The sequence below is a fragment of the Ostrinia nubilalis genome, chromosome 13, assembly GCF_963855985.1.
Source record: "Ostrinia nubilalis chromosome 13, ilOstNubi1.1, whole genome shotgun sequence".
NCBI classification, from domain to species: Eukaryota; Metazoa; Arthropoda; class Insecta; order Lepidoptera; family Crambidae; genus Ostrinia; species Ostrinia nubilalis.
Genome location: NC_087100.1, coordinates 14715572 through 14735099, shown reverse-complemented (window position 1 = coordinate 14735099; position 19528 = coordinate 14715572). Strand labels below are relative to the sequence as shown.

General features: G+C 37.3%; 1 protein-coding gene across 1 annotated transcript in view; it reads right to left on the bottom strand.

Annotated features, from left to right (window-relative positions):
- Positions 1–3245: 3245 nt before the first annotated feature.
- LOC135077347 (uncharacterized) overlaps positions 3246–19528 on the bottom strand; it is a 59736-nt gene continuing 43453 nt past the window's right edge. Inside the window, exon 6 of the mRNA XM_063971872.1 lies at positions 3246–3445. Coding sequence (XP_063827942.1) covers positions 3246–3445 — 200 coding nt within the window. The remainder of the gene's footprint in view (positions 3446–19528) is intronic.

Genomic DNA, 19528 nt, shown 5'->3' with positions numbered 1-19528 from the left:
TAATAACTGTAAGTGGTTTACTCCGTCTAGTAGTTGCTCATGTACAGTTAGCTTCAAATAGTTCGTGATGTCCAAAATAGCCAAAAACTTCGCGACACGTTTATGGTTGTGTTGTCAGCTTTTTGGCCACTTTGGGTGTCAAATCAAATCAAATCAAATCAAATCAAATAAGTTTATTTGCAGAACAAAATGTCATGATAATACAGGTATACAGTATCTGAGTCAGTTCCAATTATGTTCTACCGGGGATTGTACCGGTGTGCAAATGTAATACAATAATATTATTGACTGATTAAATTAATTAAGAATATAAAAATTACAACAATTATGATCACAATGTCAAATTTTAATACTTACTCAAATAATAAATGTCAAATAATCGCTAATTATCATTAAAATACTCGTCAATACTGTAATAACATTTGTCAAGAAGCCATTTATTTATGTTATTTTTAAATACCCTAAGAGGCATATCTTTAAAATTGTTAGGCAGTTTATTGAAGATTTTGATCGCCATTAAAGGAGCGTTGCTTGCATAAAAATGTGAATTGCATTTCGGATAAAATAATCTATTTTTATGTCTTGTGTGCCTCTCTAGAGATTCAGCATGAGTATTAAAATAGCTGGGATATCGTTTTACAAAAGTACAAATTTCTCGGACATACATACACGGCAAAGGTAATACACGTATTCTTTGAAACAAGGGCTTACAACTCTCCAGGAACCATGCACCACATACCGCACGTATACACTTTTTTACGTACACACGTATACACGTGTCACGAAATATTTGACGCTGACTGTATAGGAAAATTAAATGTATTTCCAATTTTTTATACATGAGCAACCAGTCCATCAATTTCTACGAATCCTCGAATACCTACTAATTTATAAGAAGAAATGGCGGACGTTTTTTATCGTACTCGCAAAATTGACCTTTAGATAACAATCCTATTTAGACAACGCTTCCTTTGTACATCTCAAGTCTATTCAGGTCATGTAGTTCCTGAGAAAATTGCCTGTGGTAGACGGACAGACACAAGAGTTTTCTTGGGTTCATTACTTGTATGGAACTCGTAAAAATAGTTTTTATTACTCGGGGATAAAGGGCATGGGCTTTGAAATCCATCGCATGAATGTCGAATGCTTGTTCGTTCGTTTCAGCCAAATGACGTCCACTGCTGGAAAAAGGCCTCCCCCAAGGTTTTCGACAATGAACGGTCCTGCGCTGCCCGCATCCAGGCTCTTCCCGCGACCTTTACCAGATCGTCGGTCCACCTCGTAGGCCTGCCTGCCCACGCTACGTCTTCCTGCCCGTGGTCGCCACTCGAGAACTTTTCTGCCCCAACGGCCATTGTCTCTACGAGCAATGTGCCCCGCCCACTGCCACTTGATTTTAGCAATTCTGCACTTTGGTTCTCCTCTGATTCGTTCACGCAGGAAAACTCCGAGCATAGCCCGTTTCATCGCCCTTTGGGTGACCTTGAGCCTTCTTATGAGCCTCGAATGCGCGTATTTAAGTAAAAATAATATTTTTTATTCTTAACTGAGTAGAGCAAAAAGAAATACAATTGTTTCATTCGCGAGCGCTTTACTGATTGAATATTTTATTTATTTAAACAAACTTTCTTGCCAAAGCGTTCCAGTACTTATTTAAAATGTAAATGTTGCAGTACTGTAAAACTGTGCATAACAATAACAGAAAAATGTCTGAAAATGTTAATATTTCTGGGGAGCATTCAGCTTGATTACCATAATGACATTCGTGATTTTATACGGCAGTCGCACAATGTATATGACAGCTCGCTAAAAAGTGATATATGAGCCATAATGCAGAGATCAGAATTGCCGCTTTTATGACTACAGGAATTATGTCTTCAATATACTTACTGGTGTTAATTAAATGGCATCTTCTAAGAACGGGACTTTTCCACCTCTCATTCCTACCGTTGCATCTTAACTTAGCTTCTATATTTGGACCCGCAAATTCTATCAGAAGAAAATATGCAGGGAAAGTCCCTCAAAAGTAAAAAGAACGATAGCGATAGTTGCTAATGAAATTTAAAGAAAGAGAAAAGATATACCTACATAGAAGAAGAAGTGTGCATCAAGACAATATGAATGTTTAAAGAATTTAATTCCCATTAGACTTTGAACGATAGATAAGATTAAAATTAGAAACGTCATTTTGTGTCCACAAACAAACGGTTGGTCATTTTAATAGCCACAAAAGTAGCGCCAAAGCAACCGCAATAAGGTTCACGGGTTATGAATTTTCTTATATACAATTTGGTGCAGCCCTTTATTAAGCTGTTTTGTTGCTGCATAAATTGCACGGCAGAGTCGAGGGCACGACGTTTTATATTGCTGGTGGATTCCATATTCGCGAAATGTAATATCAGGACTTGGAACTATATTTGTGTTTGTTGTCGTTGAAACGATTGGACTAACAGAGCGACCACGTAGTGTCGAATGGCTACAATCATAATACGTCCACTCCTTATCTTTTAATTTTTGGAGTCTCATATTTTAATTTTCCGTACTTAAAGGTACTCTGTATGTGTCTGGTTGTTGATTTTTTTGTTTTTAGCACCACTCTACTTTATCAGATGCAAATGGGGGCTTCGGTCTACACTCCCCACGTTGGCCAGGCGGGTTGAAAAGGCCTGATGATCGCATATTTGTCTCTTAATCTTCGTAACTCTACATTGCCTTAACAACACCGCCATTTCATCTATCTTATCATCAGCACCATTATGGTCATTTGGTGCCCTCTCTATTTTCTAATTGCCTCTGGTAAAATAGAGCGGGTACCAAATCTTCTGATTTGGCCTACACATCTACTATAATAATCTATTACTCACTGCGGCTCATGTTCTGTCAGCAGCTCCTCAAAGTGCACACGTATGGTGTGCGCGGGCGGTGCACGTAGTAGTGTCACACAATCCGCATCGTCTGGGTAGGGGCGAGGGAAGCCGGGGCTCGACACTGTAGCGTGTCACTAGCGAGACACTAAATAATTAGGGGACTTTTGCCACCTCTCGTTTCCTCCGCTGCAAATCCTGTGTAGCCAGGATCTACAGCTTGCCCACAAATAAAAAGCCAATCGATTAAGGCCAAGTTTGTCTCGGGGGAAAGGTAAGCTAACATTGGACCCGCAACGAAATGAATCCGAAGAACATAGGATGAGTTCGAAGTTAAGGATCGACTTCTCTCCGCTGCAAAGGTAACCCTAACTATATCACTCACTGCGGTTCATGTTCTGTCAGCAGCTCTTCAAAGTGCACGCGTATGGTGTGGGCGGGCGGCGCTCGCAGTAGTGTCACACAGTCCGCATCGTCTGGGTAGGGGCGAGGGAAGCCGGGGCTCGACACTATGGCGTGCGGCCGCGAGCGGGACACCACTATCGTCTCGTTGCACTGGATCTTGGATGCTGTGTATGGATCTGCAAGAAAGAATTCCGATTAGAAAATGGACCACTGCTGTTAAAATTACAAAAGTCAATCTATCTATATAGTCCAGTCAATGAATGCTTTAACAACGGTGTAGAGAGAAATCCGTGGAACATAATTTCTGACCTCGGGACTTTATTTAGACTAGTTAGGAGGTGAACATAGCAAAAGTCCCCGCCCTTAGCCCTTGAGCCGCCGGGGAGAGGGGGGTTTAAAGGTACTACTTTTCGGGTTTTCTCTTAATCCTCGGAAACTATGCGTCCTAGTGGCATGACTACTATGAACCAAAAAAAGCTTATTCAATTTGCTACAGGTGAGACAGTCAAGTTTTTCTATATCTTTTATAGTTTTCACGGCATCTGCTGTAGAAGGTCTGTAATTTTGGAAATTTTATTTTTGTCTTACATGTTCCCATCAGGAGAAAATCGACTAAATCAACATTGAGCAAATATTTTAGACATGCGGAAACATGTTAAGCCTAGTTCCAGGGAGAGGACTGCACTGTGCGTATATTTAGACGAATCAATTGGAGCCACTTTTGACTCCACATCATTCAAAAACTACTGTGCATTAACACTTCAAATTTGGCTCATGTGTTGAGACTTGCAAGATAAACATCAGCTTCAAATTTCATAAATATACTTCAAACGGTTATTTAGGTATTGACGTTCAAAAATCGACATTTAGAACACTAAAATCTATCTAAAAATGTAAAATGTTAAAATTTACTGGTTTTTTATTTGTTCCTTTGTATTTACACATCTACCTATCTGTATGCCAAATTTGAACCTTCAAGGTCATCTGGAAGTTGTTAGAATTTGGTCTATAGGTCAGATATGTAGATTTTTGGACGTCAATACCTAAAGAACCATTTGAGGTATATTTATGAAATTTGAAGCTGATGTTTATCTTGCAAGTCTCAACACATGAGCCAAATTTTAAGTGTTAATGCACAGTAGTTTTTGAATGATGTGGAGTCAAAAGTGGCTCCAATTGATTCGTCTAAATATACGCACAGTGCAGTCCTCTCCCTGGAACTAGGCTTAACATGCTTCCGCATGTCTAAAATATTTGCTCAATGTTGATTTAGTCGATTTTCTCCTGATGGGAACATGTAAGACAAAAATAAAATTTCCAAAATTACAGACCTTCTAGAGCAGATGCCGTGAAAACTATAAAAGATATAGAAAAACTTGACTGTCTCACCTGTAGCAAATTGAAAAAGCTTTTTTTGGTTCATAGTAGTCATGTCACTAGGACGCATAGTTTCCGAGGATTAAGCGAAAAACCGAAAAGTGGTACCTTTAAACCCCCCTCACCCCGCCGGCTCAAGGGCTAAGGGCGGGGACTTTTGCTATGTTCACCTTCTAACTAGTCTAAATAAAGTCCCGAAGTCAAAAATTGTGTTTCACGGATTTCCATCTATAATGCTTTATTGACTGGACTAATATCTATACTAATATTATAAAGAGGAAAGATTTGTACCTATTTTTGTATGTTTGTAATGAATAGGCTCAAAAAGCACTGGGCCGATTTAAACAATTCTTTCACCATTCGAAAGCTACATTATCCACAAATAACATAGGCTAAATTTTATTTTGCAAAAACATAGGGTTCAGGGCTCCACGCGCGCGAAGCCGCGGGCGACTGTCTGACTCACTCAGTTCACTTATCACGAAATCTCAGAAACTACAAGTGCTAGGAGTCTCAAATTTTGCATGGGGGGTTACTTTTAGAACGTAGGTGCTCACTAATAGCGGATTTTACGAAACTCCATCCCTAAGGGGGTATAACGGAATCCACGCGTACGAAGTCGCTGGCGGCCGCTAGTAAGTCATAAAAGTCTTTCTTTTTCCAAATACCTAGGGTTTACACGTTCCAGTTCCATAAATGCTACTACTACTTCGGAACAACACTATGGACCAGTACTGAAAAAAAAAACCACTATTTCGATCATCGGCTCACTCATTACTATACCTACTGCAAATTATAAAACGAAATATGCAAAAAGTAAACGAGATCATTAACCGAATAAACGATCGTGAATAAAGATACCAAACTATATTTAATTAAACCGACACGTTTGCATTCCACGTGAAACATTCTGCATTCCAATCCAGATATTCCGGTCATACGAATTGAATAACGGTCACATGTCGCCGGCGCAAATAAACCATGATATTGCGAGAAATGCATTGTATTTTTATAGGATTATGACAGTTTTAATTTATTGGTCAACGTGGGGAGTGTGGGCCAAATTCTTCATTTTTCTTTGGTCAACTAGTGAGTCGTGCTTCTGCAGTGGAGAATTAATGACGATGATAATTAATTTATTTGGAACGGATTTTAAAGCAAGCTTATTTGGTTATACAGTGTGTTGAGAATCTAGGCCTAAAATTCATTAATTTTTTTAAATGTTTTTTGGTCATTGCTTTTCATTTTTGTGTTTTTTTAATGACACATATTATTGGCTTACAAATGCAATTTTTTATTTATCTGTAAGACGGGCACATAAGAAATACAGTCAATTTTTATGTATATACCCACATATGGGGGCATTTTTGTCGATAAAATTGACATCACAGCAACGCCTTTTATCGCTAGCCCTATCCCAAACACACTGTATAATTGACAAAATTGTTTTATGGACTGAAAAAAACTCTAAGAGACCTAAAAACACGAATGATTTAACGCTCTAAGTCCCTCGGGAATAGAACTTTCAAGGTTCGAGAGTTGAGCAAAACCGACTCTCCTTCTATGACAATATTTTATTTCCATTAAACTAATATGTGGGATGAGGAAAACGCTTGTATCCATTACAAGAGTATTAGTCCCATGGGAAGACGAGCAGCCACTTAGGCTACCATCGAAATCTATTAGACGTTTCAAGGTTTTAAATTATTTTAATGTGATGAAGCAGGAAGGCGCTGGACGCAGGCCGCTACCAACCGGGCAACATAGAAAGCATTGGGGGAGGCCTATGTTCAGCAGTGGACGTCCTATGGCTGAGATTATGAAGATGATGATTGTGAAATCTATCAATCTTTATGGAGTGAAGCATACAATGTAAGCCACACCACAAGAGCTTTTAAAAATGGAGCATTTTAATTGGATGGAGCATTAAATGGAGCTTTTTGAAAAATAGAAGTCAAAGAGATGCACTAAACGTACGTGCAATCGACAATCGTTATCCAAAGAAAACCCCATCTAAAGCAAAAGCTTGTATTCTCAAAAAATAGAATTCCATTTCTATTCCATTCCATAACCAAATGGCTGTTCGGGTGTGGAACGCTATCAGTATATTTTATTTCGCGAATTTCCTATTTCGAGTTTGCGACCAACTTTCCCGGCCTTTGTTCAAACTATTTTTCCAAGTACCCTCAATACGGATACAGTAAAAAGGTAGAGCAAGCCCGCTTTGTTTACGGTAGAGTTGTAGGTGTATGGAGTTACAGGTTTCTCTACATATCTTTATGGACAAATTCTTGAATAATTTATATTCTGACAGACAGATACCAATTATAACAACTTAATTTGCGTTTAAATGTCATTAAAATATTAAATACTAGCGGCCGCCCGCGACTTCGTACGCGTGGACCCCGTTTTACTCCCTTATGGATGAAGTTTCGAGTTTTTTTGGGTTTTCGAACTTTATCGCCGTAAAAACCATCCTTGAACTTTAACGAACATTAAAAAAAGAATTGGTAAAATTGGTCCAGGTGCTGTTGAGTTATGCGCTTAGCAACACATTTTGCGATTCATTTTTATATTATATAAGATTAGGTAATTAAATATTTTTCAATTTATTGAAAAAAAAAAAGAACAAGTATAATGCATTCAAGCATACAAGGAATCATTTAAACACACAGCACGCAAGTAAATTAATTAAGGAGTTATAGGAGTTCACTTCTGCACTATTTCCTTCAACAGATCAACAGCACAACATGTGCACATTTTAAAATTTCAAGAAACATACGAGTATTTGATAATAAACCTTAATTTGCTTTAACCCATGTGACGTCGCCACAATCAGGTGCCACAAACGAGGTTACTGCATCCATGTGCATCGCGCACCGTGGAACTAGTATAACGTTGTTGAGCAACGGTATTGAATAACGAATCATTGTTTCCAGTATTCAAATGTTGTTATCGTCGGTCGCAGTCTTTTGTGCAGCCGCGAAGTTGGTGCAACTGAATAATTGGAATGCGCTGGTTGAGTTGTCGTGACCTTCTGGTTGTGAGTTGTGACAATGATGCGGTGGAAGTTCTTGTGAGGCTTTTCGCGATATGAAAACGTGGGCTTAAATTGAATATGACTGTCTCGCCGCAAATGTGGTTTTATTGTGCAGTGAATGCAGTGATATAGTAGATTACAACCCATAGGTATACGTGTGCAATCTGTATCACATTTTACGGGGTGATAATTTTACTGTCATTCAGCTCAATTCAGCTATTAGGTTAGGGTTTCTCTATCGTCTGAATCTTTAATCGTACAGAAATTAAAGCATGACTACGATAATTAGTCTGTCGACTGTGAACGACACTATTTATATGTCAATAATATTCGACCTAACCATGCTGGTGCTGGAAGGTCTGGTACTGTGTAATAGCCGACATTCTTGTCATTTGAAATACTATCTAACATGCATCCGACACATTATTTTTCCGACACATTCATAGCTTGTATGTATCAAGTGTATTTCAGCCTTTATAAAACAGCGTCTAGACGCGTTTCATCTGTTTAATCCGCGGTGAGCACGAATTGACGTCATCTGATTTGACAGTGAGCCAGGGGTGGCGTAGAGACGCGAGCGAGGCACAGCTGTGAACACCGGCTCTCGGATCACAGAGGCTTATGCCCGTTACACCATCAATCCCTATTTTTTAAGTGACCTCTTTGAAAACAAAATGCCTCTTATGTGTTACCATAGGGGTCACTTAAAAATTAGGGATTGATGGTGAAAACGGGCATTAGTCTACGTCAGGAGGACATGGTAAGTTGTATTTGTATGGTGCCGTTAAAAAGTCTCCTGAAATATGGTAAATCAGCTCTAAGCTTGTACGTATCAAGTGTATTTCAGCCTTTATAAAACTGCGCCTAGACGCGTGGCATCTGTTTAATCCGCGGTGAGCACGAATTGACGCTTTCATCTGATTTGACAGTGAGCCGCGGGTGGCGCGTAGAGACGCGAGCGAGACACAGCTGTGAACACCGGCTCTTCGGCTTAGTGATCGACGGCTCTACGTCAGGACTGGTTAAGCGGCATGCGATAAAAATGACGGTATTTCGTCATGCCCCCACGCGTGCTTTAAAATATGACGAAAAGATGAGGTGTTGTGGCGGAGACTTTAAAAGTGATTGCTTCGTAGATTTACGGACTTGATGGCAGTTATAACGTTTCACTTGTGGGTTACAAGTTTGGTTTTAAGTTTCATACTTAACGCAGTATTGTTTGATCTTCAAATACTTATCTTCCAAAATATGTTTTAGCCATCAACTTCACTACCTTTTTATTGAACTAACATACAATTATAGCTGTCATGAACTTACGAGTAAACTGAAACTTCATCCAACATAAAATTGTTTAAACTCCTCAATATTCTCTCACATTGCCCGCGTGTTTCCACGATAAACATTGCAAGTAAGTACTACACTTCTCCATTAAACACCTCGTTAATCTAAAAATGTTTATTGGAGCAATATAACGAATCAGTTAAAATTTGTCTTCTTGTGTTTTTTTTTTTTTAGTTTATAACAAACTAAAATATATTATAAACCATACCTATTTTTATTTTCTTTTGTTCACAGGTACATAGTTGAATTCGTCCAATCATATGTTTGTTAGGACGGTTCCCGCAGAAGTACATCTGCTTGTTCTGGCTATTGGACAACTTGTAAATTATCTACCTACATAAAATTTGTTAATTTCTCATGTAAGTGACTGTAATGTTTTTAATGAGAAATAAATGTTCTTTAAACCTATATAAACGGCGCCTTCAACTAGAGGATTCAACACATAACTTTTAAAAAAAATAAAACCGACTTCAAATGCGTGAACACAAAAAAAAACTAAAAATTGAAAATATTGCGTATAAAAAAGTTCATCCCCAATTTTCCACCCTTGGGGGTGAAATATTTTCTTCAAATTCGCATGAAACCACCCTTTTGATAATACCTATTCAACAAAAAAATAATCGTTCAAATTGATTTATAATCGGCGGAGATATTGCGTATAAAAAAGTTCATCCCCAATTTTCCACCCTTGGGGATTGTTTTTTCTATTATTAAATTTAAATGGGACCACCCTTGAGGTATTACCTATACGCAGAAAAAAGATTTGTTCAAATCGGTTCATAATTGGCGGAGTTATCGCGTAACAAACATAGAAAACAAAAAAAAAAACATACGGGTCGAATTGAGAACCTCCTCCTTTTTTGAAGTCGGTTGAAAATGTAAAACCTCTCAACCCAGTTTGCCGTCATTATTCTGCTTTGACGCGGACCCGATATTGCTCGGACATATTGACTTGGCTTCCAACGGTTTATTCTTGAGTACACAATATTGCTTTTACAAGAACTGTTTTTAAGTATTATGAAAATATTATTCTAAGAATATCAATATAAATACATAAAATTATAATTAATGTTATACGAAATTAATGTTTTATGATTTGGTTTGCGTAAAATTGCAATGCCAATTGCCCATTATTTTGAATTCAAAATGACCAATACAATGTTACCTATTCAATTTATTTTTGTTTCAACTTTAAAATGAGTTAATTAATGTACCTACTTCAAATTCGTCACAATTTAATGACAATCAAAAAAATATTTCTTTACAATTTTCTATAGGAACCTTGGATTGGGTTTACTTGTACATAACACTGAAGTAATATGATCATAAGTACTTATCATAATTCCATTTTGCAACAAAAATAAGTCTGCAATAGGCTTTTGGCTGTACCATGTAACTCTTTGCTTCCAAAATAAACACGCTTTTTAACGGGTAGATTGCAGCAATAACAATTTGGTAGCGACCGAACGAAATTTTGGCAGGTGGGCATTCGTTACAGCCAGGCGGTGCCAAGTGGCTGGCATATAACTGGCAGGATTACGGACTTGGCACTGCCAGGCCAATCAGGAGATATGTTCCTAAAATAAGTTACATAATCGCTTTTGTACCCAAATCTGGGTTTTTTTTTTCACAATACAATATGAACGTAAATATTCCTTCAGGGAAAAAACTTTGAGCTTCTTCTGGACAATGGCTGTATTAAAGACAACCTTTAATCTCTAATCAAATCTAATGTAATCTTTTGTAACTCTCAATCTTTACGAATCGCCTTTATTAATTATGAAAATAGGTAATATTGTTTTTTAAATATAGCAATTACATATTAAAATAGGAAAAGTGCTTATAATGTATATTCACCGACAATACCATAGTTTACAATCTGAATTTTCCTAGAAAACTTAAGCTGTATCATTGGGCTTCATAACAAATATTAGTGTTTTTAGAGAAAAACCTCATTATACTTTATCACTTTTAAATAATTTAGGCTGAAACGTGTATAGACGACAGCATGTCAAGCTAAACACTGTAGTATTTTATGTAGTTGTAATAGGTGCGATTTTCCCATAAAAATGTAGAGTCTGGTGTGCCGTTGACTGTACGTAACGGTTTAACTATTCCTAGAAAGCACTTACAAGCCTCCAACCGATTTTATTCATGGAAATATAAAAAACACCGATAAAATTCGTATCACGTTCACCGAACACTTATCCACAACAAAACAAGCTCAATAAACCCACCGTAACGTGCGACATCTCTCTCCAACGTTAAACAAAGGAAGGAGACAGGTAAATATTGAATTCAGCCATTGCATGTCAATATAAAACGCAAACAGCTCTGTCGGAATACAAAATACAGGAATTGGGTAGGGGTTTGTAACTGAAGATGTCATTGTTTCGCATAAATGTTTTTTGAATGAATTTTTCAGGTAAATTCCCTGAATTCGTTCATGCATTTTATTCGTCCTATTTGGTTTCCGTTATCGGCTTGAGTTTTCAATTTGTGTTGAAATTTTTAGAACCGTGAGGTTGTACCGAAAATATTGTGAGTACTTTGTAGCTGTATTTTTCTATGAATAAGTGGTATTACATAATTACATATATAATACATACTTCTATGTATACTTTGTGGTTTCCATGCAGTTTCTATACACTGGACCGCAAAGAAAAAGGGTTAGTTAGAAAGTCTTCAATATCTTCAAAAGTACTTGCCTGCACTTGCTTTATTCTACTTTGCGGTCCAGTGTATGATACGTTTTATACATATAGTTCACGATCCAGGGTCTCATTATTTATGATTGTTATTTTTGTCTAATATAAATTAACGATTTGTAATTACTATAGATAGAGGAATATTGAGCATATTTTTTCGCTTTTTACAGTCAATTCCTTGCATAATCAAGCAGAATATTCCATCCTTCTTCCTGCATTCAGCTAAACCATAATTGTTAGCTCCGAATGAATATTAATTAGCGAATGCCGTTAACCCCGCAAGCTTGGCGGAATTAGGTCGCGGCAGGTGACGGGCTAATTTCAATACCTGTGGACTGATTCAGGATGATAACCGATATTGGACTTTATTGCTTAAGTGATAAATGCGAAACACGAATATAGTCAAGCGATTCTGAAACTTCAAGTGGCAAAAGTTGGAACTAATAACCTGGGTTATTGATAGTAGCGCCCTTCTGTAAGTGTCATAATTACCTATATGGGATCCTTCAGTGTTGTCCAATGTGGCAAAAATCCGAACGAATAAGTAGTATTGATAAAAGCGCCCTCCTGTCAATGTCCTAGCTGGGACAGTTCAGTGTTGAACAACTATAATATAATAGTATCACATACGCAACGTGATTGCTACGCGACGTCAACGCGAAATTAAGACACAAACAGAGGCTGCTGGACTACGGGACAAGTACCACTTCTTATTCCTACAACTTCTATGTGTGTCTTATAGCTTGACCACTTAAACTGAAAAAATCAAGCATGTCATTTTTTTTTTTTAATATTTTTATTTTATTTGTTTAACAATGTTTCAACAGCATTAAATTGTACATTATTGTCATGGAAAAAGATTAACTGTTTTGAAATCCACACCGAAATTATTCAGAAGAAAATACGTATTAAGAGTGTCCAGAGATAAAAGAGTTTTAAAAGTTAAACAACTATAGTATAGTTTTCATGATGAAGAGATGTTTAAAGCTATCAAAATTATCTTATCCTTAACAAAAACTATGTAGAGTCGATAGCATTAGACTATCTATACTAATATTATAAATGCGAAAGTAACTTTGTTTGTTAATCTGTCTGTGTCGCTTTCACGCCTAAACCACTAATCCGATTTTGATGAAATTTGGCATAGAGATAGTTTAAGTCCCGGGAAAGGACATAGGATAGTTTTTATCCTGGGTTTTGAAACAGGGACGCGCGCGATGAAGTTTTTTTTACAGAAAAATATCGCCGGCGTAGCCGCGGGCGGGAAACTAGTATTATAAAATCGCCCCTATTAGAAAGTACCTATCTAAATCATGGACCTATAAAAAAAGGCGGACGGAACTCGCGCTACAACAAAACTGTGACGCAAAATTTTGGCGTTTGTCTATTGTGTGAGTGAATTTAGGGATGCCATGTTAGCCAAAACATTTTACCCATTTATTTTAAGAAAAACATAGATCGGCAGATGTTACTTAGAAATGTAGACAGAATTATTCCGTGCCATTTTAAAAGGATGAAAGGTGAACACGTTGAGGTAGGCGCGAAATTTTCAATGTTCAAATTTTCTTACATTGTTTGCAAGTCAGTGTGTCAGGGTATGTACATAATGTTGATCAAAAATGATTCACGCAGTTACAAATTACGAATCTTGTGTATGTCACCGTAAGATTATAAACATCGTTTGATTACAATCTATCTCGTGAGATTGTAAACTGTCGAAAAATTGTGAACCGTAACATATGATTGCAATTTAACGCATTATTTTTCGCTTTATTGTAATCTATCGATGGGAAGCGGTCAAATTGTGATCTCAGGCGCTAATTGGTTGAACGTTATGTGCCCCCCGCCGCCCCGGCACTCGCCATATTTGTTTGTTATTTGGTTTGTTGTTAAATGTAAACTATGTGTTTTTGTGATTATAAATTAATTTCGTGTTAAAAATAACATATCTATGTATAGAATTAGTTATGTAAAATTATTGTGGACGTAAAAAAATCTGTGATAAACCAACGAATTAGTGCTAGTTTCCGAACATAACGTAAATTACATAAATTTTTCGTGTTTTAATATTTGTATGCGTGTGAACTTAAGTGATCTCATTGAATACTATTTGCCATGTCGGATATTGAGCCTGGTCAACAAAATACCTCTGAAAAAACAGGTATTGTTAATCCGAACGAATTTACCATAGAGTTACAAAAATATTACAGTGGGCATAATGAAAATAGTAAAAAATTAGAATGGACAAATCAAAGAATACAAAGTATAATAAAATTGTTAGATGAGTACAGCATAATTAAATCTCAAGGTTAGAGGACAAAATGATTGATTTTTTATAAGTTTTTTTTAATAATTTTTCCAATTTCAGTTCGTGTTTGAGGACAAAATAACCGTTTTTGTGTTTAATTTTCTTTTTTGTTACACGACAAAATATTTTTTAATAAAAGTGTTTTTTTTATATTTCCAATTTTATTTTATGTTTAAAGACAAAATAATTGTTACCTACTAAATCTATATCTATAATATATAAAGCTCGATTCCTACTCACTGACTCACTCACTGACTGATCAGGGGTGTTTTTGGGGTATTTAGAGGGGAGAGGGGTAAAATTGTTAGTGTTTGTTTTAAACTAGATTTTTCGACTGCCAGCTTTACTAGATTTTTTGAACCAAAAAACAAAATGGCGGCACTTTTTGAAACACAAACTTTTCTGTCTTTGGTCCTGAATTTTTTCTTTTTTGGTGGTTTGTTGGGGTTGCCAAGGTGTGTTAAAAAAATTGAGAAAAAAACGGAAAAACAAAATGGCCGCGCCGCCATCTTGGATTGAAAATGCGATTTCGAGGTGTTTTTAGGGAGGTGTCACTCCGAGATGCGAAATTGTTTTTGAAAATTTCTTTTGGGTGTTTGTGACATGTATAGTCTTCTTAAGAGCCCTATTCACAGATTATCAAAAAACAAGATGGCGGCTGAGCCGTCGGCCATTTTGTTGCGATCAAAAAATTCCCAAACTTTGACACGAATTTTCCGGTAGATGGCGACACCGGAGTGGGGTACAATGTTCCGGGCGATTGTTGGTCTGTTATTCGAGTGTTGCCATGAATAGGAAAAAACTACCATTTTGGAAGAAAATTTTCCACCACGGCCCCGGATAGTAGAAAATGGAAATTTCCAAAAATTCCATAAACTTGGAATGCAGTCTGGTGACGTTTGGGGACCCGAATGACATTTCACCATTTTTATGAAAAAAGTCTGGCAACACTGAAAGTTACGGGGAAAAAAAATTTTCGCGACATGGGTGTCTTTAAAGTTAGTGACAGACAGAAAGAATTATGGCAGAAAAAAAATAAAAATGACGTTTGATTGGATATACGACCCAGACTATGGGAAAAATCCGAAATGTCAGAAAATCAAGATGGCGGCGGCGTGGGCGGCCATTTTGTAAAAAGTTGAAAATTTCGAAATTTTGGAATTCATTTTTCGAGTACTTAGCAACATTTGGGAAAGTCGAGTTGTATGAGGCGGTTGTGTGTTCTGTCGAGAGGTTTCGCTTGGGTGAAGAAGTTTCTCCAGTGTTGCCATACCTTAGGAGATTTGGTCCAAAAATGTCGAAAGTAGAAATAACGACTTCCGGTCAAAAATTTGGACGACGCCTCCTGCAAAGGGGTCGTGCAAATGACATTTGACCATTTTCATCTCGATCACCTGGCAACACTGGGAGCTACGGGGAAAAGTATTTTTTTCGACATGGGTGACTTTAAAGTTAAGGACGGACAGAAGGAGATATGGCAGAAAAAATCCAAAAATGGGGTTTGGTCGGTTATACGATCCAGACTATGGGAAAAATCAGAAATGTCAGAAAATCAAGATGGCGACCGAGTGAGCGGCCATTTTGTAAAAAGTTTCAGATTTCTGATTTTTCAAATGCATTTTTCGGGCAGTTGGCAACATTTGGGAAAGTCAGGTTGTATGGGGCGATTACGTGATTTGTCAAGGAGTATCGTTTGGGAAAACAAAAATTTCCAGTGTTGCCATACTTTGAGAGTTTTGGTCCAAAAATGTAAAAAATGGAAATACCGACTTCCGGTCAGAAATTTGGATGACGCCTCCTGCAAATAGGTCAAACTAATGACATTTGACTATTTTTATCTCGATCACCTGGCAACACTGGGAGTTAGGGGAACTCAAAGTTTTGGGACATCGGAGGAATAAGGAATTGTAGAAACAAATGAATTCGGGATAGGGTGAAGTTAGAAAAAAAGTAAAAATGGGGTTCGGCGCGGAAAATGGTCCAGATTAAGTCAAAAATGCAAAATTTTGGAAATCCAAGATGGCCGCCAAGCGTTCACCCGTTTTCCTAAAGGAACTAAATTCTCCATACAAATTGTATGCAGGGGGGCTTAGCTAACGTAGAAAAAGGCGAGGCCGAAGGCCGAGCGATAGTTTAAAGCCTGTGAGTCGCCATAGATTTATTTTTAATGCGTCAAAAAAGGACTAGAGCCCAGTGACAGACAGAAAGGCGAGGCCGAAGGCCGAGCGATGGTTCAAATCCCCACAGTCGCCATAGATTTACTTGTGTTGCGTCAAAAAAGCAAAAGAGCCTTGCGACAAACGAGAAGTCCCCCTGTAATTTTTGCGAGGCCGAAGGCCGAGCTCCGAATGCGAGGCCGCAGGCCGAGCGCCGCGTAGGGCGAAGCCCGGAGCGGCCAGCATCGCAGATCTAGCTTTTGTAGCCCGCGTAGCGGGCGACCAAAGCTAGTCTATATTATATAAAGCTCGTCTATATAAATAAAAATGAATTGATGTTCGTTAGTCTGATTAAAACTCGAGAACGGCTGGGCCGATTGAGCTGATTTTGGTTTTAAAATGTTTGTCGTAGTCCAGGGTAGGTCTAAACGGTGAGCAAATACGCGCGTGATATTGTTTTTCTATGACAGACAAAATTCCACGCGGGCAAAGCCGCGGGCGGAAAGCTAGTATTAAATAAATACTTGAAGAATTTTTGAAGTGTATTTATTTTATTTAACTAACACCTCTATTTCATTTCTAACTCTGTGGGGACAAAGAACGGCTGGTCGTGATTGGTCGCTCTTACATTAAGACCGACCAATCAGGAAGAGCTTTCGGACAGTTGACAATTTGACGCGGGACAGATTGTAATTTTACAGTTTCACTTCGATAGATTACAATATAGCGAAAAATAATGCGTTAAATTGCAATCATATGTTACGGTTCACAATTTTTCGACAGTTTACAATCTCACGAGATAGATTGTAATCGAACGATGTTTGTAATCTTACGGTGACATGTACATTATAATCATAATCTTATGCATCATCAATATATTATTATTATCTCTGATAGATTTTTTTTAACATACAACCTGACACTGACTTGCAATCAATGTAAGAAAATTTGAATTTCGCAGTTCCACATTTTTGGGAAGGATCAAATTTGCCTATGAAAATATATCCCATTAAAACACAATTATTATGATAAATTATTTTATTTACATAGTATGCGTAATAAATAACTAAAAAGTCCTAAAATTATTATTAATTTCCCATATTTCGGGTAATTTTCCCACGTAAATAACTGAGAACACTGGTCTTTGACGTATTATTTTTTCGAGTGAATGACGTTTGATTTCAATTAATTTCAATATTTTAATGTCGGGAAATAAGTGATTGGATTATTATTTTGCCTGTGAAATGTGATTCCTTAATTTTTGTTTGTTCGAACAGAACGGTTTTTACACAATTTCATCACACAGGACATGTCGTATTCGTGTTGTTTTTTCGCTGCTTAAATGTGTCAACTGTGTGAAGTTTGCACTCGAAGTGGTGTATCAGGGTGTGAATGTGTGCGTGCCGGCCTGTACGTACAGGCAAGCTGGTGTATCCTAATGTCACAGTATTTTGTTGATGATAATCCGTCCGACTTTTTTTATAGGTCCATGATCTAAATATACATATAAAAGGAGAAACTGACTCTCTGACATATCAACGCACAGCCTAAACGGCTAAACGTAGGCACTTGAAATTTGGAAAGGACGTAGCTTAGGTACCGTAGAGGTGCACTAAGAAAGGAATTCCCGAAATTCCCACAGGAACGGGAATTAGCGGGCAAATCCTTTTGTAAGAAAAATCTAAACCGCTTAAGTTAGACGCTTGAAATTTGGCATGCAGGTACCTTAGTAAACTTAAAGCTTAGTTACAACAGGATATTGCAAAATTGCCACGGAAACGGGAGTTAGCGGGAAAAAACATTTGTATGAAAAAATCTAAGCCGCGTAAGATAGATGAAGGGGGTAAAACGGGATTCATGCGTACGAAGTCGCGGGCGGCTGCTAGTAAGATATAGTATTTAGCTGGACGTTGTCTAGTCTTGTTTAAGACTAGCTCGCAGCCCTAACTTGTTGAAGAACAAGTCCTAATTGCTCTAGAGTCTTGCACTCGGGCTAAAGTTAGAGTCCGCTCCGATTAATATCTGCGATCTCGACACCAATTAATTTAGTTTTAACCATTATCTGCACTAATACAATCATCGATTTATCTTAATCGATAAACCACGAATCGATTAAATATTATTGACAATCTTAGTTATTAGACTAGCAGAGTTATTATAGCTGAGCATTATAATGTACAGACCGTTAACAAATTAAATAGCTTTTATTTTAAGTGTAAAGTGATGGAGCGAAACAGTTTTCGATATTATCTACATATTTATTAAATCATCAAATGTCAGTAGCAATACACTTTACTGCATACTGGAAGTCTGTAAAACGAGCCATTCCCGCTGTTCTAATCCACACTGCCAGTAGTTACTTACCTTCTTCTTGGAAACAAATAAAAAAGAGAGACGAAATAAAAATTAAAACATTTGTTCAGTACCAGGACACTTCTGTACACGTCCCAAATACCTATAGCTTGCCCTGCCACCATTTCTAGAAGAAAATCTAAGAATCCATTGATAGACATCATTATCATGTAATTCGACTCTATCAAGGACGATTAATCACTTGATGACGACAACGAAGGTCAATGACCACTTTGAATAGGTAATGATAGTAATAAGAATAGACAAACAGCTGAACTGGCTTCTGGGAGCACTAACCTCAATTTTCTATGTGGGAGGATCGCATTACGTTCGGTAAAGATAAATAGGCCAATTTTATTACAATGATGATCATTATGTAGAAGCAAATTAGCCAAAAATTGTCGTTGAGAGGTTTTTAAAAGCATTCGCAAAAATAATAAAAGGTCCGTATTCTAGATCAAAACTTAAATCTCGATTTAATATCAGCTTAAGAGGCGTCTGATTGGGCGAATATTCGTACATAGGTATTAAGACCGAACTCAGGAATTATAATCTATAACTGATATAAGCATTAAGCACATTTATAATATTTACCTAAAACCTTTCAGAGTATGTCTTCTGCCCCTCTGACAAAGTACAGACGAAGCACATTAAGTTAAACACTGTAGTGTCTTATTCAGTCGTAATAAAAGCAATTTTCAAACAAAAAGGTAATTAGGGACTGATGTGCTATCGTCCATATTGAAGTCCAAATGTGACTTTATCTAAAGATTCTGATGCTTACAAAAATCGCAAAAGACTGACGACAGAGCGAAACACTAAAGTTTGTTATTTCGTTGTAATAAGAGCGAATTTACAACAAAAACCTTCGGTCGTTCGTACAAACTTCATCACCTACAAATGTTACCTACTTTGTCTAAAGGTTCTGATGTTTACAAAAATCGCATCTCAGCGGCCATAACGATGAACGCGAATGG